At 38.0% G+C, this 25,512-nt stretch overlaps 4 protein-coding genes across 8 annotated transcripts in view; 2 read left to right on the top strand and 2 right to left on the bottom strand.

Annotated features, from left to right (window-relative positions):
- Window positions 1-4,145, bottom strand: part of LOC122068772 (ATP-dependent RNA helicase-like protein DB10) — a 17,526-nt gene extending 13,381 nt beyond the window's left edge. Inside the window, exons 1-3 of one of the 2 annotated variants that reach the window (XM_042632661.1) lie at window positions 3,866-4,145; window positions 2,376-3,525; window positions 2,204-2,324 (exon numbers count right to left, since the gene is read on the bottom strand). In XM_042632661.1, the coding sequence (XP_042488595.1) occupies window positions 2,204-2,324; window positions 2,376-3,442 (1,188 nt within the window). In that variant the 5' untranslated portion in view covers window positions 3,443-3,525; window positions 3,866-4,145. Of the gene's footprint in view, window positions 1-2,203; window positions 3,526-3,865 lie in introns of both variants that reach the window. The other variant, XM_042632660.1, reaches the window with a different exon arrangement.
- A 5,436-nt stretch (window positions 4,146-9,581) lies between these two features.
- LOC122068768 (WAT1-related protein At1g09380-like) lies at window positions 9,582-12,572 on the top strand. Its single transcript, XM_042632652.1, has 7 exons — window positions 9,582-9,880; window positions 10,966-11,028; window positions 11,130-11,246; window positions 11,334-11,583; window positions 11,683-11,841; window positions 11,943-12,094; window positions 12,173-12,572. The coding sequence occupies exons 1-7, from the start codon at window positions 9,699-9,701 to the stop codon at window positions 12,369-12,371; spliced, it is 1,122 nt and encodes a 373-aa protein (XP_042488586.1). The 5' UTR covers window positions 9,582-9,698; the 3' UTR covers window positions 12,372-12,572.
- Window positions 12,573-14,741: 2,169 nt separating this feature from the next.
- LOC122068771 (ADP-ribosylation factor 2-like) lies at window positions 14,742-18,990 on the top strand. Of its 4 annotated transcripts, XM_042632659.1 has the most exons (7): window positions 14,742-14,889; window positions 16,103-16,258; window positions 16,756-16,826; window positions 18,067-18,186; window positions 18,314-18,432; window positions 18,597-18,678; window positions 18,799-18,990. In XM_042632659.1, the coding sequence occupies exons 2-7, from the start codon at window positions 16,111-16,113 to the stop codon at window positions 18,802-18,804; spliced, it is 546 nt and encodes a 181-aa protein (XP_042488593.1). In that variant the 5' UTR covers window positions 14,742-14,889; window positions 16,103-16,110; the 3' UTR covers window positions 18,805-18,990. The 4 variants fall into 4 exon arrangements, with proteins under 4 accessions (XP_042488593.1, XP_042488590.1, XP_042488592.1 ...); XM_042632656.1 differs by lacking the exon at window positions 18,799-18,990 and having other exon boundaries at window positions 18,597-18,708; XM_042632658.1 differs by lacking the exons at window positions 14,742-14,889; window positions 18,799-18,990 and adding an exon at window positions 14,917-14,969 and having other exon boundaries at window positions 18,597-18,708.
- A 1,533-nt stretch (window positions 18,991-20,523) lies between these two features.
- LOC122068770 (ABC transporter I family member 20) lies at window positions 20,524-23,800 on the bottom strand. The gene is made up of 7 exons (XM_042632654.1): window positions 23,270-23,800; window positions 23,043-23,176; window positions 22,806-22,925; window positions 21,565-21,660; window positions 21,304-21,456; window positions 21,147-21,224; window positions 20,524-20,853 (listed from the first exon to the last, which is right to left on the bottom strand). The coding sequence occupies exons 1-7, from the start codon at window positions 23,439-23,441 to the stop codon at window positions 20,614-20,616; spliced, it is 993 nt and encodes a 330-aa protein (XP_042488588.1). The 5' UTR covers window positions 23,442-23,800; the 3' UTR covers window positions 20,524-20,613.
- Between the last annotated feature and the right edge of the window lie 1,712 nt (window positions 23,801-25,512).

Here is a 25,512-nt window from a genome sequence, read left to right as displayed (position 1 = left end):
TTTCTTTGGCTGTTCTCTGTCACGGTAGAGCCGAAAGCAGAGAATGGGAAAAAGGAAGAGAACGAAGGAGGATCCTTCGGCTCTGATACCAAGTTGATGGAGAACTCTTAGGGAAGGGAGGGGAAATCAGAGTAGAGATGGGGAAAAGGAGATCACACTCACACATTCATTCAATAATCAAATTGCTCTCCCTATCTTCAGTCGATTACAACCAATATATAGAAAAATAGGAACATGAAATTAGAAACTTAACTGAAATGGAAACTAGCCTAAATTAGGAAACCACTATAAAAGGAAACCAAAGCAAGGAAATAAATCCTACTCCTACGTTCAAGTTTGGAAACTAAAAGCATGAAATAAAATACTGGGTAAACTACTAATTTTATTTCCAACCCTTGTTGGACCAAAACCCTGGGCTGGACCGGTTCTTCTTGGCTCTTGGCTTCCAAAGCCGATCATGCTGGTCCAACCAAGAAAGGGCAGCCGTATCTGCATCATTAACCAAGGTCATTTCTAAAACATAGTACACCTTAGGTCCATGCAGGTACTATGCAGTTGCACGTTCATGGCTGGACCAGCATGACCTAGCCTGGAAATCCATGCCAAGAAGAACTAGGTCCAAATCTAGGTTTCCGTGGGGTATAAAGGGTTTTTTTTTTTTTTTTGGGAGGGGGTTGGGGGGGAGGGGCTATTTTGTCATTTGATATTTATCATATTTATGCTGTTTTAACAGTCATGGAGTTGGGTTTTGAATTAAACTCTAAATTATACGAAGTTTTTCTTTTGTTGTTCACTGCCAAGAGCTGTTGATGTGCAAATGCTACTGTTCCCCTCTCTTCTGATCTCTCTATTGATTCAGGTATGATCGACCCCTATTCCAACCTTTATTCTCCCACTTCTTACTGTTATTCTTTCTACAGGTTACAACTATACATTTTCAGATATTAACAATAAAACAGAATCTGAACTAAGCTCTGTTTACTCACCATGCCTCGACAGTTTGGCTTGATATTTTGGGCTTCACAAAGTCATGGTGTCTCGGCTTTATGGAGGACGTCATGCCTCCTTCTCAAGTAGAGAAATTATAGGAACCAATATTATCCAAGTCTGTCTTCAATATCCAAATAGTTGCCATAACTAGCCACTCATTCCCCTACAATTTCTCCATTTCATTTGATTACCACTCACTATAACAAATTCTCCCCTCTTGAAAATCGGACTTGTCCTCAAGTTTGTTGGATGACCGTTGATCATAACTACTTGTGTCAGGTGGAGTATACCATTCTTATCCTGAACATAGGGAGTTTTTCTTGCACACCTTGAGCATCCCCAATCTTCTGCGAATACTGGATGAAAGCAGAATTTGGTGGTAGTGGAATACCTATGCTCTGATACCTATTGATGTGCATGTTATTATGTTTATTGTTTAATTATTAATTGAGTTAGTTATTATGTAGTATCAGGTGCGTTGTTATTAATGGAGTTAATTAGTGAGTGGTAGTCGAATGAAGTGAGAAATTGTAGGGGAATGAGTGGGTAGTTATGGAAACTAACTGTACGCTATTATTTAAGTGTTGGAAGGGATGAATGAAGATAGATTTGGATAATATTGGTTCCTATAATTTCTCTACCTGCGAAGGAGGCACGGCTTCTCCCATAAAATTGAGATGCCATGGCTTCGTCGATAAGGCCAACTATTCCTCCTATTTTATCTTTATCTCCTCCCTCATCTCTTTTCTATATTTTTTTCCTATTTTCTCTCCACCCGCAGCCTTGTACGCATCAATTGGTATTAGCTACCGAAAAAAACATAGCGTCTCGGCTTTATGGAAGAAGTCATGTCTCCTTCTCAAGTTGAGAAATTATAGGAACCAATATTATCCAAGTCTATCTTCATTCATCCCTTCCAAAACTTAAATCGCCATAAAGCCAAGACGCCATGGCTTCGTCAGTATGGCCAACTATCACTAAAGTTTTATCTTTATCTCTGTCTTATCTCCTTCCTTGTATGCATCAGTAGATCACTCACACTTGCAAAACACTACATAAATAATTGCACTTATGGAGGTAAACGATTTAATTAGATTGTTAATTAGAAGACTGTTACACTCTCAACAAATATAAATTTTACTTTAGTCCTCCATCACCACAAACCAGCTCTAAATGACACAGGGAAAAAATAAAAAGAATCAGATGTGCATACCTGCTGATTCTGCTCCATGGGGATGGCAGCAAGTTTTGGTTGCTGAGGAAACATCACTGACCCTTCCTTATTGGCATTAATGTAAACATCATTGCCAGATCTTCTATGAGAATCTTCATACCCCGTTCTCAATCCGTAACGAGATCCACCAGATTCATGAGGATTTTCACACCCCATTTTCAGTCCATAAGGAGTTCCAACAGATTGTTGTCTATGCATCATTATTGGCCCCACTTGATTCTCCACGGAACCACCCATTTGTTGCCCCACTTGTTGCCAGTGCATATGATCAGTTACAGCATGCTGACTCTGAACCAAAGAAGATGTAGTTTGTGTACTGCCAGAAGAATTACCAAATTGTTGGGCATGAGCTGACTGAATTCCCATATGTGGACCCTGAACAGAATATCCAGTAGGCAGGTTCTGGACCTGCGATGGAAAAAATGCAAATTGATTCCCTCGTTGAAATTCAGTTTCCTCTTTAAGAGGAAACCCCATTCTCTGCCCTTGATGATGAGAGAATGGCTGCATCCGTCGATGTGGGATTGGCTGTGCCTGCTGCTGTAGAATCTGTGGTCCATGTTGATGTGCAATCTGTTGTGCCCGTGGTTGTGAAATTTGAAGTCCTGGTGAAAGTGAACTTTGTTGATACTGTATTTTCTGTAGCTGCTGGTGTGAAAATTGCTGCCCTTGATTTTGCGGTGTCTCCTGACTCAGCTGTTGAGGCATTTGCTGCAGCATCTGTGGAGGCAACTGCTGATAGGGCATCTGTAACATCTGCTGCCTACACTGCTGTTGCATAAGCTGACATTGATGTTGCTCAGTTTGCATCAATTGTGGCGTTTCTTGTACAGCTTGTGCCATTTGAGGACCCTGCTGTTGAGTCTGGATGAATTGTTGGACCGGCTGCGCTGGCAGTAATTGTCCAGTCTGTTCCTTAACTTGGAGCATCTGTTGCCCCTGCTGTTGTGTGGCTTGAGTCAGTTTCTGGCCCTGCATTGTCTGGGACATTGGTATTGGAGCTAGCTGTGGCACAGAAGCTGCGGGAATTGGGCCGGATGGGAATTGTAATGGTAATGTAGCAGGTTTTTCATACTGAGTGATATTAGTTTCAGGATTCCAGTAGTATGAAAGGCCAGTACTTCCATCAATCAACCCTTTCCAGGGCATTGGAAGAGTTGGATCATCAGGTGCATATCGAGGGCCCAAAGAAGCTGAAGCTGGCTCGGCAGTAGCCATGCACAGTTGTTCTAAACCCGCACAACACCGAGGTTCAACCCACTAGACAGAAGAATTCGATCTCTAGCCCAAACTTCAAATTCCTATGTCAGCCACAGCCAGCGTTTTTCCAGCAAACGCAATGAATTCAGAATCAGTAGAAACAAAAAGGCAGTGCAAGAATAATAATTAGCCTAAATTCATTAAACTTCACAAACAAGCCATTAACACAACCTATAAATCAAGCTCTCAACTATAATCCATAAACCGTCTAAAACAAGCCAACAGTTCAACATAACCGGCTTGAAACATATAATCCCTCGATTGAAAACATAACAAGCATACAGAAAACACTAAAGAACAATAACTACGTGAGCTCCGGTATCCGGAACCACGTGAAAAAACAGAAGAGGGAAGAGGAAATGAATGTCAGACGTCTCTTACTCGTTAAAACCAGATTTTTTAGGGTTGTTGCAGAGATCTTCGTTCAGCTATTTCCGAGGTCTTTACGCTAAGTGCAAGACAGTGATAAACCCTAAAACGCTCTCTTCCCTGACCTCTGCAATTAAGGCCACCTAGGGAAAAACCAAAGAAGACGATTCACAGCGATCGAAGCCTCGAACTTGAAATATAGAAAGCAAACAACTGCCTCTCAGTAGGTTCTGAGAGATAGTCGTCTACTCGTCTGCGTCGTAAAGCCAGGCTTTCTAAACTGAAACTTACGAGTGGGATTTTAATACTTTCATGCGGGACCCATGGCCATCAATCTGGACTGTCCAATAACTGGCCCAATGAAACTCTCCCATCATTCCCAATCATTTTCATGCAATTATTTTAAGGATAATTTACAATGCCATCCCTAAAGAATGTCACAATTAGACAGATACCCCCTGCAGAATATCAAATTACGCTCACACCCTTTGTTGTCTGTCACTATTAAGTGAAAAGTTGAAATAACGGTTATACCCTTTTGACTAAAACACATGACTAATTCTTTCTTTACCCAAGTCCTTTATTACCCCTAACCTCCACTCACCTTCACCATGGAATTCGAGGAGGGTTCCCTGCGCATAAGGAGATGTGGCGCAGACTTTCGTTGCCACCCGTCAATGCTCTTCACAGCCCGTCATTGCCCATCGCCACTGCTCTTCATGGAGAGTAAAGACTTTGAGATGAAGAGCACAATTTTGATTTTGGTATGAAGGTCTTTTTTTTTATTTAGGGTTATGGGGTTAAGTGGAGGGTAATTAGGTACTTTAGTCTTTAGAAGGGTATTTTGGTATTTATAAAAAAAATATACCAGCTGATATCAACATTTGAGGTATATTCCATAACAACGACTGACGACCGATGGTGCCAGTGTAATTTGGTATTATACATAGGGTGTTTATTCAATTGTGACATTCTCTAAGGGGTGGTGCTGTAAATTACTTTTATTTCAAAGGAGCAATTACTATAACTCCCTCATATTCCTATATTTACTCAAACCTCCCTATCTTAACTCTTTTTTCTTATTGCCTCATTTCCATCTCTCTTTCTCTTCTTATGTTTGAAAATGCCTAAATTACTCTTGCGATCATGCCATCAGGCTGCCCAACATGAGTCTATCTTTCCTCCACTCCCACGGAAAAAACCCCTTTCCCCTTCCATCCAACGATCCAACCCACTCGCTTGCAAGTGTGGTGGTGTGCCCAAACCCTACTCATTACTCTTGTACTAATTTGATATAAAATAATAGGAGGAGAGGTGCAGTCCTGATTTCCAATTTGGGGATCAAAGTCACTGTGTAAATTTTGTAAAATGAAATGTCTCATAAAAAAAGGCAATCTAACATGTTCATGGATTTGGCCAACATAGCGGCTTTGATCCCCACTTGCAAACCTGGACTATGTAATCAAGGATCCCCCATACTCCCAATCAATAAGATTTTGGTATAGAGCAACTGAGGCCACGATCTCATGTTCCTCATCTAGTCTAGGATCCACATCCCTCACCCAAAAAAAAAATTGTAAAAGTGAGGTCACATTTGGTGCGATTGAGATCTGACCACATTATATATACCAACCATATAATGCATGTTGCTAGTACATGCATATCACAAATATATATGATATACATATTATATCATGGGAGGAAGAATTTTACACACTTGTGTTTCCCCAATGCCTAGACACAAGAAGGCACTGAAAGACTGTGCTACCCCCGCTTCACCATGCATTGAAGATGCTTTCGTGCTCTCTCCCATTGGTCTCCGCGTTAGCATGCACCTACAAAGTTGGTTACCCTTTTTTTCTCCCTTATATCGTGTATAGAAGGAGAGTGTTCTTGAATAAAGAGGGATAAGTGAGCATACCAATGGAGTTTGAAAAAACGGTATCATACATAGGAGAGCAACAAGGTAATTTATTATAAAGAGGAGAGAGAGAGAGAGATATATACCAATGTACTAACATACCCTACCCCAACACTCAAAAACCTTTCCCTTTTCTATAAAATTATACACAAAGAATGGGATGGAGATTGTTGCTAGGTTGCGTAACCCCTGCATTAGTGTCGAAACTAATGAGAGGTGCACTAGGAGTAGGATTTTTCATCCGACCAGAATTTGCTCCACATTCTGCCATGACTAGTAATTGAGATGGGAGTACACGTTTTTTTAGATTTTGTGAATTTAACATAAAATGGAGCTATTGTTCACGTTTTGCGATCCTTGTGTGACCTAAACAAATTCAAAGAGGACTATACTGGATATGATAGACATATATTTCCAATTTTTTGTCCAATTGGAAGTTTATGTAATTTAAAAGCTATCAAATCTTGGAGGCAACTTCCTTTCACCCATGGCAAAGGAGGAGTTCCTTCATCGATGGATGCAGGTGCCTAAGATAATAATTATGAACAATTGGGGGGGGAGGAATTATCAACTTCATATAATAAAGATGAGTAACAATACTTTTCCTTCAATACCCACATTAGAGGAAACTGTCCTTAGATTGTTGTTATTGCTTCTCATCTAGGGTTTACATGACGTGATTACTTCATGGTTGGTATTGGTTTAACACCAATACTATCCTAACCCTTGGTTGGGTCATTAGAGGAAAAATCTCCAGCCTAAATTGACACATACTAATCTAACTGATTTTCCTAAATTTTGAAAATTATTATTTATTTATAATGGGGAATGGGAAAGGGAAGACAGCATCTCAAAGGCACATTTGGATCAAATTCTATTTTTTAATTATCAAGTCAGGGCGCATTAGAATTGGAGTCCAATTCTCAATTCTGACATATTTTTAAGAATTAGCCTTAAGAATAGAGTTAAACATCATCATCATCATTAAAAGAAGGGCGAAGAAGAAATTATAAATCCAATAAGAATAACAAAACCCCATACAATCAAGGCTCACATGATGTCACTAACATGTCCATTACAATTGAAAGCCAACAATGATACGTTAAAAGACAAAACAGCACATTACAAACATTGTATTTACTTCTTGGCTAAAATTGAAAATCAGAATTGAAACCAAACGTGCAATAACATTATGATAGAACAACACTCTGTTTATATTGTTTATTTGTAGGTTTTGTTTGGTGCTCGTGAGAAGAGGAGTTACCCTTTTCACATGAGATCTCACAACCCAAAAGTTATTCAAGTTCTTGACCACAAGTTAGAACAATTAATGCATGACTAACTCGTGATCTAGTATTCATGGACAATAGAATCCCATGTGAAGAGGAAATAGAATCAGTTCTTATTGCAAAGACGAGTAATATCTGTAGTTCTTCCGTGCCGGTCTCGCCAAAGCTTTAAATGACCAAACCCAAACTCATCAGCAACCACCTCCACTTCTCGTCATTGTCAAGCTAGCTAAGGAAGTTCCATTTTATATCTATATGGTGCACCCTCCTTTAATTACTTTTCATACAAATATAGAATAAGTGATAAGCGATAAGGGGCAGCTCAGAGAGTGGACCCCAAACCCAGTTGTGTTCTCACTGTAGATCTTTCAAAAATAGGATCTTGCAGGAAACTTCTATTTGCAGATCACCTTAATCAATGAAACCAATAATGTAAAGCAAAGTAAGCGAATTGGGCCACATCAAAATTGCGTCAATACTATCTGGTCTGGACTCTGGAGTTAATTCATTTCTACTACAAAGTACAGAGGCTTCGATCATGATGATGATGATATCATCATCATCATAAAGTGAATCAAAGCTATAAAAGGGTACCCCGAAAGATAAGAGAGCTTTCCAGTTGCTGTCTATAAAGAACTGTATACTGACCATAGTTAGTAAAATACGCATATTATATACATATAATATGCGCTTCCGAACATTTAATTTAAAAGTTTGCAATTTGATGTATCAATCCAAAAGAACTATTTAATACGCAGATTTTAAAGATAACCATATTATATACGAATAATACTCGTATAATACGTTACTCAATAAAACTTTTGGGTTCAAAAAAAAAAAAAAATTGAGATTAACCCAAATGGGCCAAATTCTGATTCCCGACCCTTGTCTGCTATCAGGAACCCTAATCGGTCAAAACTATAACCCCCCTTGCCCTAGTGACCCCTTCTCTTTCATCTTTGTTCTTGGCGGCCAACGACCGAGGGCGATAGATAAGACATCAATACCCCCTGCTCTCATTCTCTTCTCCATTTCTCTTCCCATCGATTGTTGAAAACCCAATCAACCCTTTCTCTTCTCCGTTTCTCTTCCCATTTGTAGTTGAATATTCAATCGAGGGTGATTGCATTTGCAAATAATTTTTAACGAGAAACAAGAAAGATTCAAAAGAGATGACTCACATTGACAAAGATGGCCAAGGGCGGGATTCTCCAAAAGGGGCTGAAATGAAAACCTTTTTAGGAAATTTAGCTTACAATCGCTATTTGAATTGGACCGACAATTATTTTCAAACATAGTTGCAACTGGACAATGTAAAGAATTAGAAAGAGGGAAATGACACAGGTGTTCCTCCATCTATTATTGCAATACTGCATTTGAGAAATCAAAAGAGTTGAAGGGAGGAGGTTCTTGAGCCTTAAAATTGATTCGTGACCGGTCTTATTGTACCTCCATGAAAATTTCAAGAAAATCCAAGTGTATCTTAGGGATGAACGATTGCAAACACTTATTCTCCATTCTCCATCTTCTTGAATATTGTTTTCGTACCAAGAAGAAGAAGAGAATATGTAAAAGTTATGAGACGAGATGAGTTTTAATTCTCCTCTTAGTTCTTTCTATCATATCCTTTTTAGAGGTTAAATTTAATTAATGTTAAATGTAAAAATTCAAAAGAATGGGAAATGATTTCAAATTGAAAAATCAGATTGGATTTTAGTGTCCATAAAAGCATGATAGATTAGAATTTAGTTTCAAATAATCACTTTTAGTCCCGAATTTTTACAAAACAACTGAACTAAACACGTATTAAACACGTACCGTATCATTGCTGCACGTGTTTTATTGCACCAGATTTTTTAAAACATATTATTACTATATGGTCCATTTAATTACCGTACGTATCCGTTCCGAATTATTACCATCCCCGAACTTACTATGATACTGACGCATTCTCGGAGAAAACAGAGCAAATGATGAGTTGGGTTTGTTGGGATATCCAGTATCGATCATATGACAACAACAGAAAATGCCATTTTTTTTCGTCTGGTAATGGAGGAAAGTGCAGTTTAGAGAGAGAGAAGGGAGACATAATGAATGCTGCTTATAAAGAACTGTTTACTGACGCATTCTCTGAGAAAACAGAGCAAAAGATGAGTTGGGTTTGTTGGGATATCCAGTATCGATCATATGACAACAGCAGAAAATGCCATTTTTTTTTCTGGTAATGGAGGAAAGGGCAGTTTAGAGAGAGAGAGAAGAGAGAGATATGGAGTGTCGGAACTTGGAAGGGTTTTCTTCATGCAGAAGCCCAGATGGTGCAAGAAACCTGACGGTTTCACATTTTCCATGAGGAAATGCTTCGGAAAGCGATACGGAAAGCTTGGAACTTTCTGTTACTCCAACCACGCTTTAATTGTTCTACTTGTACGTAAGTCTCTCTCTCTAACAGCTCTCACATTAAACACCAGGTTCCCTGCATAAGCATCGCCTATAAAGCATTCATTGGTCCCATCTGTACTTCCAACTTTAGTAGCCTTGGCTCTCTATTGCGCAGTGGAGGAGCCCCTTCCCTCTCTCTATCTCTCTTTTGACTGAGAGGACCAACAAAGAGAAGGGGAAGAAGAAGAAGAAAAAAATGGGGAGAGAGTTATTATATTTACCCTGTTTGGCCATGATAGTGGCTCAGTTTTGTTATGCAGGAATGACCTTGACATCAAAGCCAGCCTTGGATACTGGCATGAACCCATTTGTTCTTGTTGCTTATCGACAGATTTTCGCAGTTGTTTTTCTATCACCATTTGCTTATTTCTTGGAAAGGTATGAATTAACCAAAAAAAAAACGTTTAACTTACTCCATTTGTCTTTGCTGCTTCCATTTTATATATTCTCTCCTTATTAATCTTGTTAGATCTCTACCATTTTCAGGTGAGGGTGTCTCTGTAAATAGATTTGACTGAAATATCACTCTGTTTCTCTGTAAACAGATGGAGTCTCAGGAAATTTCTTTTACCTCAATGTGCCTTCCTAAAACCCAACCTTTTTTGGTGCTCAAACAAGCCTGCTTAAATGATGGTCATGGAAAACTCATGAATTAGTAGTTAATTTGTTATTAGGGGAAGAGTTCTATGTTTGGCAGGCCAATGGAAGCACATGTGGAAGCATCAACGGGGTAGTCATTTTGCCTTCCATGGGGTAGGGCAGTCATTTCACCCCTTTATGTATGGGGCAGCCCCACACTCTCATCATCATTAGACAAACGTATCTTGGAAAGAGAAAGGCATCTTACAAGTGGAGCCAATAGTGGGATCAAAACGATATATTTAATGAGAAGAGAAAATAGAACTCTATATATTTAATGAGGAGAAGAGAAGTGAGAGGTTTTGAGAGAGAAGTAAACATTTTTGTTGTGGAAAAAAGCTCTGTGAGAGCCATGAGTGGAGTTATTTATTAATCTATTATCACTTTTGGAGTGGTTTTCAAGAAAAAAATGTTCATTTTTAATCCTAGGAATAACTTCTCCTTCTTCCATGGGACCATTGATACTATATTCGAAGTCACTCACTGTGACAATCACTTTGTATGGGCCAAAGAAGTGCTTTTCTGTAGAAATCATGCCAGATGTGTCTTAGTTGGCTCACAAACACCAAAAAAACTGATCTGGACTCCATATTTTGTAGGTAGCTAGGTAGGCCCCTATTATCTAAAAAAAAAGAAGCTAGGTAGGCCCCTGCATCCCTGTTCATATATCAAGAAACATATTTACAGAAAAAGTCTTCTTTTTTTTATTTTTTGGTGTTTGGTTGCAAGAAAATTGCAAATATTTCCTTGAGAAATAAAATATATTCATATGCACAATTCTTTCTCTCTCTCTTACCTTTGGATGTAATATGTTTATTACATAGGAAAACCAGACCAAGGATCACCTTACAAATTCTTTGTCAGATTTTCCTAAGCTCCATATTTGGGTGAGTTCCATTTCCAAGTGTTTTAACTCTATTCACCACTGCACTCAACCACAAACTCTATTCTTATGAATTGGACTTTACATATAACTCTGTGTTTGCAGGGCGACCTTGAACCAGTGTCTTTATTTTCTTGGACTCAAATATTCTACACCAATAATAGTATGCGCATTGAACAATTTGTTACCAGCAATCACCTTCATCATAGCCATTCCTTTTGGGTATTCTGTTCTTTTTACTTCTCTAATAGTTTGAGTTCTTTAAATCATTGTAGTATGATTTTTATTAGATAAACAATGGTTTTGCAGATTGGAGACAGTAGGGATCAAGAGAAGATCAGGGCAGGCTAAGGTAGTTGGAACAATATTATGTGTTGGTGGGGCCATGTTAATGTCATTTTACAAAGGTAGTCTCATCCACATGGTGAAATCAAGCATCCATTGGAGTTATGTTGGGAATATGCAAAACAGAGATTCCAGCAGTGAATCCAACTTGTTCTTGGGGCCCTTGCTTATAGTTGCAAGCTGCATTGCTTGGTCACTATGGTTTATAATCCAAGTAAGGATGATTTCAACTATCTTCTTAGTTTCCTATATATCTTCCATGGCTTGTTCTCCCCTAATCCTTCTGGGTTTCTCCTCTGCAACAACTTTTTAGGCTAAAATGAGCAAGACATTCACAGCTCCTTACTCAATCACAGCTTTAATGACTTTGATGGCAAGCATTCAGTGTGGAGTCGTTGCGATATGCGTAGAACACAATATCTCTGGATGGTCTTTAAAATCCAATGTTAGACTCATTGCAGCTTTATACTGTGTAAGCTTCACACATAACCTGAAACTATGTTCCTAATTGTTTTCTTATTCTCTCATATCAGTTCCATCCTTAGATTTTCTTTTTCTTGACCATAACTTCAGGGAATTGTGGGATCTGGAATTGGTGTAGGCCTCACGTCATGGTGTATAGATAAAAGAGGCCCTCTCTATGTTTCCATGTTCAATCCACTAGTGCTTGTCATTGTTGCCATTATAGGTTGGGCAATACTCAGTCAGGAATTATATGTTGGAAGGTATAGTTTCTTATGGTTTTTGACATTTCTATCTTGAAAGAATGATAGAAATTTGCACTCACAGCTTTGTTGTTTCAGTGCTTTAGGATCTGTACTGATAATTGTGGGACTCTATGCTGTTCTATGGGGGAAGGAGAAAGAGATGGATCAGATAACCAGAGACAATGAATTGAGATTAGGAGATGAACCTAAAGAGAATGAAGATGTGGAATTACCTGTGTATTCAAATGGAACTGAAGTCAAGGTTAATGTGGGAGAAGAAATGAAGACTGGGTAACTGAGAGAGAAGTTCCCAGCTTTCAAATGCTAGAAGAGGAATTCAAAAGGGGGAAACAAGAAAAGGAAGATTTTTGTAATTCCTCTTTTAGGGTTTATGGGGTTTTAGTAAAATGATAATTAGTGTTGTATGTAGAAAGATCCAATTGGAGGTTTGGTTAAACATTTGATGATCTTTAATGAATACCATTGGTTGTCTTAATGAGGTTCAAGTTTACAGGTACTTAATTTGGTTGCCTAGCTTTATCACAATAAGACAATTTGTGGCAGCATCTTTAATTTGAATATAGAAAAATATTTCTAGCATTCATATGGGATGTCTCATATTGTAGCTAAATTTTTTTGGACAAGTATACCCCAAGGTCTTCAATCATTTTTCAAGTTTTAATTAAAAAAAAAAAAAATCACCATGGCAAGATAAAGCTTGAAAAAATCCAAGACCATAAGAGGGTGCATTAGAACTTAAGAACCATTGTTCACCGGAACCCTTCCTACACTTCCCCTCCCCTAAGCTAAGAAGTCCATTATTTTAGAATCCCTAATCTCTAATTGTAGGCTTCTTAGCAACTTTGCTATCTATGCTTCAACCATGATGTCAATTGGATTGCTATCTATGCTTCAACCATGATGGCAATTGGATCGTATTATAGATGCTTCTTTCAGGCAAATTAGTTCAACCAACTTGGATAAACCACTTTTAGCATTGGCTTTGCCTCGTATCGAAGAAAACTAAAACTTGGACTCTGAAATTTGGTCGCTTTGATTGATCTGATTCCAATTTTTTTAACTTTGCATTTGATGTTAAATTCAATGATTTATCTCAAATGTATAATCTACCGTTTATGGGGCCTTCCCTATTGTTGAGATCGTGTATATTGAAATGGATTTATTGAACTTCAAAAAATTTTAGACCTCTATAATGATACATGATGATCTCCAATGGATTTAAAGTTTTTGTTTTAAATATATGATGATGTAGACAATATATCCACCGTACAAGGAGCTCCTTGAAGCAACATACATTGGGATTTGGGACTAAATTATTATATATTAAAAAAGAACACATGTTTCAGAAGTAGGAACTATATACAATATTTTAATCTTACCGCCTTCAATAAGTAGGAACCTATAAATAGGTCACCACCAATCCTGCAAATCCCGATTTGAACCCCTAGCTCCACTGTCTCAATGAGTCATTGACAGCCCAAAACATTTGATCGATCACTCCCATTGACCAGTGGTCTGATTCTAATTACTCAACCGGGACCGAAATTCCAAACTGGTCCATCAAATAATCCTTCCAGCATGTGAGTCAAACCCTATTTTGATTGATCGATCCAGCAACCTGGTTCGATTGGAGCCTGGAGGGTTGGATTAGGGGTGTCGACCAGTCGAGACGGGCCAGTCTCTGTCTGGCCTAGTCGAGTTTGGTTAAATTTTAGGGTTGCACCGTGAACGTCCGTTTAGTTAAACGGGCTTAGTTAGGGGCGGGCATATATGGTACGATTTATAATCAGGCTAATCAGTCTCAAGCTATTATCTGACTGTCATAATCTAGCCTTAGTCGGGCTACAGACCTATTTATCTCTAAACGGGTACTAAATGGGTTATAAATAGACATTCTTAACTTGTATGCAATCATCGAAGTACTCAAGTTGACAAGCTTATTCCATTAAAATCATAGTTCTACCCCAAGTATATTCTATAAACCCACCATTAATTCACCATCATAATTAAAGAAATTTTATTTATACATTTTAATTTTCTATTGTTAAAGACACTTGGACTTTTGCTTTAACTCTTCAATTTTATTGGTGGCAAAATGGGAATTTCAAGTTGTATTAAAGATTTAAAGGGGTTGAGCTACGTCGAGCTTAAAGGAGTCGGTTTAGGTTAGGCTCATAATTGTGTTGGGTCAGTCAGACGTTCACTGTATACTACCTATTTATAAACATGTTGGATTTAAACCCAACAGGTTTATCAATCGAGCTAATCCAGATCGAACCATAAGCTTGTGAGGCTCGAATGAGCCTACTGGTGTGGGCCTGAAATTGACACCCCTATGCTGGAGGGTTGAAATCGTCTGCAATTCCGATCTTGTACAATTCCATGCAATACCACTGTCAGGCGGTGACACGTGTATTGATACCAATACAATGGTCCAGATCTGGTACAACTAATAAAACATTAAATCAGTGAATAGACATTTAAATCAGATCTGGACCATTGTATTGGTATCAATACACGTGTCACCATCTGAAGATGGTATTGCACAGAATTGTACGAGATCGGAATTGCAGACGATTTTTTTCCCTATGCTAGATCATGAATTTTCATTTGGCGGATTAACGGTTTCCGTCTGCTTATATATTACGCGTTAATATTACTGGCGACGTGTTAACGCCGTTCTCTTCGGATCTTCTATATATAGAATCTTCCATTTGGATGGAATCTAGTTGTGGTGGACAGCTCCTTGAGATCTGTTATCTCGGATTGCCGAAAACTGCCGTCTCCTTCATGTAAGATTTTTGTTTCTCTTCTCATATTTCTCTCTGATCTATCATTTCTATCTCCCATTTGGTGTTTTTTGAATCCCTTGGTCTGTGCTTTACGTTTGGATCTGATCTGCTTAATTATCTAATCCATTTGGCTGTTACTAATTACTATTTGAGTTCGAAATTCGAATCGTGGTTTGCTTTGGTTTTTCGATTTGTGGAATTTAGGTTGGACTTTACTTTCTTCGGTTTGTATTTTGGATTTGCGTTTATGTTACTGAATTTTATAATTTGATATGTCTGATCCACATTTTTACTGAGGACCTGCTTCTTGTTTGCTCGATTTATGCGTTTGAGGGTTGGTTCAAATTTATATATATATATATATATATATATATTTTTAATGAATTATTCTAGTTTAATTTCTGATTTTTCTTCCCAAGGTTGATGTGGATTGCGACTTTTGTTTGATCGTGTAACTGAGATTTCATATTGTTAACCTGTTTGTCTTCACTTGTTAATCTTAAATGACTGGACATCTTGATTGATCTGAAATATTTGAGTTGGATGCGTACCTTTTTAATGTATAATTTAGAAAATGAGATCTAATCCATCATTCCTTCACTGATTTTGTATCGTGTTTGCCCTTGGAAGATTTTATGAGTTTACTTTATTTCCCGTTCTATATTGGCTTTTAGATGATGATGCTGATGACGTTGAAATGAAACTTTTCATTTTTGATAAGCTATGGCTTGTTTGTGTTATTTGTTTCAGGTTAATATTATGTATCAGTTGCTTGAAATTTTTTCCCTTTTCCACGAAGAATTGTTTATGCTTAGGGCTGATCCTCCATTAGAGAAATTTTATATTGATTCATGATTTATTTCTTGAATTTTTTACTTTTTGGTTTCTCCTGGGTTAAGATTTTATTTTTTCATTGTTATAAATGAGATTACAGCTTCTCCTTCATGGATTTCAAAGGTAATGTTTGAAAGTCTATGCATTACCCTGTTGTTCAGTTGTAGTAAACTGTGCCAGGGTATCTTCATCTTTTGTGTACCCATCCACCTCACATAAAGTTGTGTATGTTACACCCTTTATAAGGCTCTTCTGTTTATGCATATTGTAGATACCATTCATTGGTGTACTTTGCATGTTACCTTCTTGATTGCATTGCACTTCACACAGAATCTTGAACATGCATGGCTTTCTGAGTTGGGATTCTTTTTGCTACCAGATACGAAGATGGGGCTGTCTTTCACCAAGCTTTTCAGTCGGCTGTTTGCCAAGAAAGAGATGCGTATTCTTATGGTGGGTCTTGATGCCGCTGGTAAGACCACCATTTTGTACAAGCTCAAACTGGGAGAGATTGTCACCACCATTCCTACAATTGGTATGCCCTATGTTGTTGGCTGTTTAATTCATAATAAAAAGATCTATTATCATTTCTGAATTCTTGCCAGGTATTTTCTCTTCGTACCTTAAATTTCAATATAGAAATTGATTCATCTAAAGGGAGTTTGTGAGAGTGAAATTCATTCACAATTCTGTTATCAAGGTGTTGGTTTATTTTCAAGCCCTAATTGAGCTGGATCAACTTGATCCATTCTTTTTTTCTTGGTTAGACAGTTAGACCTCAGGATTGGATTCTAAATCTTTGTTAAAGACAAAAAAATTGAAGTGCTGTCCTCTTCTAATAGAAGTTCATGATCCATTGTCGTTAGCTTACTGGTTAATTAATCACATCTTATTTACCACAGATCTGTCATGTTTAGATGTTATGTTGCATCTATACACTAGTCGTGTAACTATAATCACTCCTTGACTTTGTTGAGGACATCTATGGTCTGTCTTATCTTCTTTTAACTTGTTAAATTGTTCTTGTATCAGGGTTTAATGTTGAAACTGTGGAATATAAGAACATTAGCTTCACCGTCTGGGATGTGGGTGGTCAGGACAAGGTATGTAGTGGCATCATTATATAGTGTGATGTAGGTTTGTGCAACTTCTTCCTTGAAGTTAGCTGGCACGATAATTAGCCTACCAGTTGTTTTTGCTTTACTTCTGCATGGGTTGCTCTGCTCATGCTCAAGAGCATCTAGATGATGTTTTGAAGACCATTTCAGAATGGCTTAAAAAAATTTCCATTGCATTGTCCAAAGTTTTTTTTAGGAAGGATTGTATTTTTTTTAGCAAGTATTGAAGTGGAATTATTTTTATGCTCTGCTACTGCAGACAAATGTTTGAAACTAGTTATCCTTAGAATTTTTTAAAATCTCAGAATGCACGGAGAGACGGTGTTACTGATCCTGGACAATTCTTAAATGTTACTCAGCTGACTATGCCTGTATATATTTCTGCATGATAACACATTCTAGATGTAGTCCCTGCCACCTTTGTCTTTCAGTCCTTCCTCCCTGTTTTACGTGGGAAGACAATCCATGTTGTGGGAAACGTTATATTTAAATATGGTGATAAAAGGCATGATCACCTGTATCATGTCCCTTTCAATCAATAAATTTGTTATTTACAAAGGAAAAGAAAGTATGTATGTCTTATAAATGTGCATTTACTTGTATATGTGATGTGTTTACTAGTTTAATGCATGTATTTTTTTTTTTTAGAATTATCATGCTTATGGACGGTCTAGTGTCGATTTGATGTATTTCCATCAGCACTTAACATAATCATAAGCTAGATTTCTGATGCCACCTTGTCTTTTCAGTGTTTTCTTCAGTTTCATGAGGAAAAGACTATATACATCGTGGCTTACATGTTTTGATCAATATTGGTATTTGTGTATTTACTTCTATAAAAATTTTAACTTTCTAGGTATAGATAACAGGCTTTTGGATTTTATAATTTTTATTTTTTTAAGAAACTAACATGCTTATGGATGGAATGTGCTGGTTAGGGATCCTTCCACTATCATTACCATGAGCTATAAGTCTTCCGAAGTTGCCCTATCCTTGATAGTTGAATCTTCAATATTGTTTTGAAAGCTTTAATAACTCACATTTGTTTGAAGAATATACCCCCTTGAAAAGACAAAGTGATCTATCATGAGACGATGTCTTAAATAGTTGATGGTCTGGGAATCCCTCCTAGACCATCTGTCTAGGTTCTCTTTTTCCTATTTTATTTACTTGGATGGCCATTAAAAAATCTTTGATTTCATTCTTTTGTTTGGACAAATTGTAGATCCGGCCATTATGGAGACACTACTTCCAAAACACACAAGGTCTTATCTTTGTGGTTGACAGCAATGACCGGGACCGAGTTATTGAGGCTAGGGATGAACTGCATAGAATGTTGAACGAGGTAACAGAAAGATTCAAAAGGGTCTTTTATTCCAAGCTGAGCATCCTGTTGATTGTTTACTTTGTTGCAGATATTTTGTTTCACGGTCATAATTCCTAATTTGTCCTTGATTGTTTGTCGTGGGCAGGATGAATTGAGGGAGGCTGTGCTGCTTGTGTTTGCAAACAAGCAAGATCTTCCTAATGCAATGAATGCTGCTGAGATCACCGATAAGCTTGGTCTTCACTCGCTCCGCCAACGTCACTGGTAAAATCAACTACATAGCATTGATCACTGTCGGTAGAAATATTTTTTTTTACATTCTCCCCCCCCCCCCAAAAAAACCCATGTCCCAAAAGAAGAGTCTGGCCTGGAGGTTTCTTAATTCCAGACCATAAGATATTTATCTGGTCACTTCATGTCACTTGCAGGTACATCCAGAGCACATGTGCCACTTCTGGTGAAGGGCTGTATGAGGGACTGGACTGGCTGTCCAATAACATTGCCAACAAGGTTGGTCCATATTGAAAATTGCTTCATTTGATTCCAATAGTATGCAACTCTATGTTCAATTAAATGTGGAATTGGTTTGGGTTTTTGTTCCTTTCTGATTTGCATTTTTTGTTATTGCAGGCATAGAAAAGGAGATGTTATTTTCAGTGATTTTTGGGGCCTGCAGTCAGAAATATCGGAGTAGAGATGTTACTATTATTATTTTGGTTTCTTGGATTTTTTTCCCATATATGTTCTGTTTAAAGTTATATGTTAGTATGTTACCCATTGTCTATCACTCAGTTTATGGTATATACATTGGTTTTTGGTTCACCAGTAGCACAAAACAATTTGATAAAAGAAAAGAAAATTTCATTGCAGCTGGAAGTGAAAGTTAAGATGAAGCTAACTTTATTGTTTTCCAGTAAAGTTGAACTAATGTTTTACAAGCACCAGAAAAGATTTAAAGCAAAAAAAGATGTTACTCTAAAATGACCCCCACACAGAGAAAGGGTTTTACTTGGCTTTCAGAACTGGTGAATCTCTTATTATTTCTTGGTACTTAGATTTAATTCCCATTTCCCAGTCACCAAGTGTGGCTTGCATTTGTTATTGAAGAAAAAGCATCAGTGGAGTTTGAAGCACTCACCAGCACGAAAGGTTTGCTGGGTTTGCTGAATCTACCGAACTTTTTGCCTTTTCCCAACTGATTTCTTCAAGCAATGTGCATAAGAGTTTGAATACCTGGTTTTACTAATGGCTTCCACTGCCTCATAGGGTAGAGTTACTCCAGGTAAGTATGTTGAGGGAGCATAGTATTCTTGGCAAAATGGCCTAAATATTGAGCCAAAGCAATTAGCTCTCCCCTTGATATCCTCTTCAAAGGTCTCTTGTTCTCTGATATTTGCGGAGATCCAATCGAATTACCCATGAACCAAGTCTCTCTGCTGAAAAGCATAAAGAATGGGGAGTCTGATTCTGTGACCTTGTAAATAAGCACAGGTTTTTAAAGAAAAGAAAAGGATGAACAACTCTAAAGAATAGTGAAACACACAGAGCCAACTCTAATGAAATGTAAAGAAACTTGCTAAGATGACTCAATAAGGCCATACATTTCGAACATCTTGAACTCAGCTTCGAATTTGCTTGAATTATCTAATTTGAAAGCCCATGTAAATGAAAGAATAGATAATTAGGGTGGCTAGTATGAGCACCTAGATAGATACTTCCATTTTGATTGAAATCAATATGAAGCATGACAAATCCTGGCATTGAGAGTTGGAACTTGCAAGGCACAAATATTTGGTCACTGCTCACGGAATTATCTAATTTGTAACCCTATACAAATGAGAGGATAGCTAATTAGGGTGGCTGCTATGAGCAACTACATAGATTCTTCCATTTTGAAATCAATGAAGCATGACAAATCCTGCCATTGAGAAAGTTACAACTTCCAAGGCACAAATCATTGATTGTCACTGCTCATTGCTCGTGGTGGGTTATAGCCACCAATTCACCCCTGAGCCAAGTGAAAAGTTGCATAGAACTGATGCCAAGCAGGAAGTGAGAGGTATGCTGCAAAGATGTACTCCTTGGGCAAAGGCAGAATCTAAACCAAGAGATTACTGTGGCACATTAGCGCAAACCACTGTTTAATAACATTAGGTCCATCATACAAATTGAGGAACCTAGAAACCCCCATTAATGGAACTTACATATTATAACCCACCACACACACCCACCCACCCCACCCCCACACACCCCCCCCAAAAAAAAAAAAAAAAAAAAACACTTACATGGCTTAAGAAGTGACAATCCCTCAGTGGATGCAAATTATTCTCCTCAACAAAAAAAAATATTCAATAGTTTTTCAACGTCAATAGCAGTATGTAAACACTAAAAGGCACAATTCCATTGAGACCAGTCTACTGATGGATTTGTTGTGTGCTAAAACCACTACTGCCTCAGAATGCTGTTTGAGCTGTAGAAGAAATTCTCCTCACCTGCTATAGTAGAGTGAAGCCTCCCTGCGGCCCAACCATTATTCATTGCACGAACACCACTACGAGCAGGGTCCCCAATCACTCGACTTCCCTCTACTTGCTTTTCAAACTCCAAAAGACCACTCGCTTTCCTTTCTTTCCTTCTCTTTCTCTCTTCATCCCTCTCCTTCCTCAGCCAACTCTCCACGGTTCTCTACAAGTCCAAACCACATTGACAAATAAAAGGCATTCAAAAGACAAGGTCAAGGGAAAATATGAAAAAAGGAAATCAGTTCGAAGTAAAATGAGTCATGGCTTTTGAAAGACAAGTAGAAAAATACCATTGGAGGTGTTATCCAAGAATTTATACAGAAATACACAAAGGGAAGAGTGAAAGCAAATTCATAGTCATCCATACATTGAAAGGATGTGACATTAAATGCATTTCATTTCTTAGAATATCATGAAATGATGCTTTCATGATATTCAGAAAGGAGAATAACTAACCATAAGCGACAAACTGCTCATCTCCTTAACCTTCTGCATTGGCATTGCTAATTGTAACTTCCCATGAGCAACATAAACCTGAAATAACAATTTCATTATAGGAGGTATGGATACTGGAGTTGCAAGCTGAGCACCACCAATTAAAAAGAATTCATACAATATGTGATGGCCAATCCTCAAGGCCATCGAATATATGGGTTGCATATATAATTGTAGCACCTCGCTCTTCGCATTCCTTTCTGAGGAATTTCAAAAGGTCAGCTCTTCCTAGCACATCAAGGTCAACTGTTATCTCATCAAGGAGAAGAACCTACAGAAGAAGCATGACAAAGTGGCCATCATATACCTTACTAAGAAGATAAAAATGAGATTATAAGTTTCGATACTAGAAGTTGCGCAAGCCAATGAGAGAAAATACCTTGAATGGTTTGAGGAGACCCATACAAATTTGAACTCGTCTTCTCTGACCATCAGATGATTTGTGCATTCTCCATGACAGGTCAATATCTAACACCTACACTACCCAAAAACAATGTCAAATTAATATCCATGAAAGTTCAAGAGGCAATTATAATATTTTATCATTCCATTTGTACCAGTTGGAGAAATAGATCAGAACACGAGGATGGCTTCTATAGATCACTCTGCATCATGCACTCACATATAATGCACAAGTTTTTTTTTTTTTTTTCATGGAACATATAATGTACAGGGTTGTTTGTCAACTAAGTTCTCCGAAAATCAATTAAAAAAATTTGGGGAGACGGGTGGGCTATGCCAGCCGCTCAGAGACACTTTTCTGTTAAAAAATATAGTGGCCCTCTACAGGGATCTGTTCAAGGTGCTTCAGGTTGGATGCCAGCAGGAGGGACAGTAAATTGGAAGCCTCGAGCATCAACCTCAATAGGACATTATAATCATGCGTTAAACTCATTAAACCACCCCATCAAGAGGCATTCGCTTCATAAGCATAGAAATGCACAATAAGTTAAACAAATTAATATTTAAATCATATGTTTCCCATTAAGAAGCTAGTAAATCAGTGAGGTATGCAGAACATTCACTTCATAAGCTACTCTTGCAGGGAACCGAAACAGAAACAGAAAAAGGGATGCAACTCTGAATTTTTAGAAAGATACAAAGATACAGACACGTGGATATGAAGTTAATTTTACTGAACCTTAAAAGCATTAGGGTAACCTTGTCTAGAACCATGATGAAAATAGCGGCACCATCGCTACCACCACCTATCTTGAAATGTAAATTTTTCTCAGTTTTGTATTCAGAAATAAAGAAATGAAATTGATTTGTAGGATAGATCCTAAAAATGGTAAAATAGATTAAAACTAAGTGGTGTTTCTCAATTAGATATTTGTGCATTGATTTGCTTCTAAATTGACCAAATATGCAGGACAGTTTACTGTTTACTAATTTATGAGCTATTTTTTTCCAGACAAGCATAAGAACACTAGGTTAGGACTTAGGACACAGATGAATATGACAAACAGGGTCGCAACTTCACTATTTCAGAAATCTATAACAGAATAAGACATTCTAGGAAAAAAGACCCACTTACAATGATCAAATATGAATATCAACTCATCCCCCCCAAAAAAAAATGAACATCATCCCTTAGATATAGACGATGAGATGGTGTACCTTAATGAGTTCGGCTCTCCTTTGAGGATCGACACATGAAACCCCAAATATCATTTTCTCAGCAGAAATATCCATTTGAATGGAAACCTCAAAGCCAGCAAATGCAACATCTCGCTTCCACTGCAGAAAAACATCTCCAAGCGGTAAGAATTAATTAAATAATAATATTTCCTCTTTGTTTTTGGTCCTTTCCCTAATTGAAGGAACTTATAAAAGAGAAAACAAAAAGACCAGAACCTCTCCGCCGAGATAACAGAGATCGCCGGACGACGTCAAGGCGGTATCGTGGAAGGCAGATCTGCCGAGAACACGAACCATGTGACGCTCCACCATGTGTTTCCCTCCAAGTATTCTCAGAATTGTTGTTTTTCCTGCATCACCAGCAAACACCAGATCATAAAATTAGAAAGAATATGAGATAAGAAGAATTGAAATTAGGAGGGATCAAAGGAGAGAGATGGAACCAGCTCCATTAGAACCGACGAGAAGGCAACGTTCGCCGGAATTGAGAGACAGAGAGAAGCCTTCGATCAAAGGGGTTGATCCAGGTGGAGGATGGCCATCGATGCCGGGATATGTGAACTTGAGATTGTTGATTTCCACCATTGGTCTCTTCTCCTCCCCTTCCTCTGACATTTTTTTTTTGTCTCGTACTACTTTGGAGGTTTTTCTCTCTCTAACTCCTCTCACGTAGCAGTAGTAGTTGTAGAGAGTAATAGTAGAAGGCTACAAGCTTTCGTGGGCGATGGCGAGACAAGAGTTGAAGACTGGTGGGGGTCGTTGGGGTTACGGGGAGACGATCCGGATTCAGGACTCGTTCGTGGAGCTAGCCGAGTTGCAGACTCGGCCATGTCGACGGTCAAGTGTCAAGCTTGAAGAAGATGAGCGTGGCATCTCCTCACCCATTAGTCTCTCTCTCTCTCTCGTGGCATATCCTCACCCATCAGACTTCTCTCACCTAATTTCACCAATCTCTGCATCTCTCTATACGGCAACTCTCCACACACGTACGCTCAACACCATGGTTATCAAAATCGGAATCGGATTGCTAGAACCAGCCGTTTTGTATCAAAATTGGCATTTTAAATGATAATGAATAAGGAGATTGGATCCGCTGCTCCAACGATCGTACAAATCAGCATTCAACACTTGTCTCATCTTATGCGCTTACAAGGGTGAAGAGGGGTGTATTTAGAAGTAAAAGGGACAAGTGTTGGGTGTTGAGATACACGACCATGTGATCGTATAAGCATTTGATCCCTTTTCATGAATAGGACATTTGTTGAGCGATGAGCGATGCGTCTATAAAATTTGGATCTGTTGCACCTACATTCATCTGGATGTATGTATGAGGGTTCAAAACCTGTTCATTTTGCGTCCATATAAATCCCTTTTCACTCTTGTAATGGAAAAAATTAAATGAAACATGTGTTGGATCCTCACATGTATGTCCAAATGAAAATGGGCAGAAATCAATTCCCAAGACCCTAAAATTGATTACTTGGAAATTTTTAGAATTATGATTGATTATGGCCAATTTTGATCCAAATTGATTGACTTGACCGATTAGAGTCCCAATTTGATACCATGCCATACACATTGAAACCACTCTTTCTCATCCGAATTTGCCAATTCAACCAATCCGATTTTGATGTTTGAAACCACATCATAAAGATGCCCTATTCTTGGTTGTTACACTCTCTCTAGTCATTGGTGTAGCATGGGAGATTCTCGAAAGATGGGCATTATAGGTAACCCTCTCTGTCATCTGTCATCTGTCATCGTACCTTTGTGTATGCTTGTACGTACGTTTGTGTATGCTTGTATGCTAGTACCTCCCTTACTCCCTATGTCTATCTCTCTTCTCCTTTTTATAAAATAACATATCTATCTTTAGTGTACACAAGGAAGCCTTGGCCTACGCTACACATCCAGACATGAAAGTCAATCTCTTATAATTAATATGGGAGAGAGTTCCCTATAATACAATGCATGTGGCTCTTGCACTAGCGTGGGGGCTAATGAGAGCACGCGTGGCAGCATTAACAAAGGTAAGATTTTCGCTTTTCATGAAGGGTGGATGGTCATTTTGCCCCCCTATGTCTGGGTGCTAGAGCGACATTGCCTTTAGGATTCTTTTCTCCAATTATTATATTATAATTTTTCGTACATATTGGTACCATATATTAAACACATTTGAGTATAATTAAATGAGGAAAAGAATCTAGTTATATGAAGGGGAATGCCTCCATCAATGCCTAAAGTTTCAATAGTATATATTTTTCACTATTATGGGAAGGAGAAAGTTTTCGGCCACCCAGGTAAAGAGAGAATCTTCATTCAAAATTGTTTGACACTATAATATTTTTGTGAAAAAAAAAAATACTATTATTTACTCATGCCCTATTGTTTAGGAAGGTCTGAAATACTTTTTCTTAGTCTAATTGAAGGATCATAAATTGATCATGACATATTTTAGTCTAAATATTCAAGTCCATATTTTTATTAAAAATATAATAGCAATCACCTTATTATCCTCCAATCCTACTAAATCTCTTATTGGCAAAAGACCTAGATAAGAAATTTGAGTTCGAAAAGGCTATGGAAAACCTTTTTTTCTTTTTGGACAAAAGAAAAAAATTTCATTAAGCAAATAGTGAGGAGGAAAACCTCCTAATAGATACAGAAGGAATCAGAACTGATGGGG

The sequence above is a fragment of the Macadamia integrifolia genome, unplaced genomic scaffold, assembly GCF_013358625.1.
Source record: "Macadamia integrifolia cultivar HAES 741 unplaced genomic scaffold, SCU_Mint_v3 scaffold457, whole genome shotgun sequence".
Classification (NCBI taxonomy): domain Eukaryota; kingdom Viridiplantae; phylum Streptophyta; class Magnoliopsida; order Proteales; family Proteaceae; genus Macadamia; species Macadamia integrifolia.
This window is presented reverse-complemented; position numbering and strand designations above follow the sequence as displayed.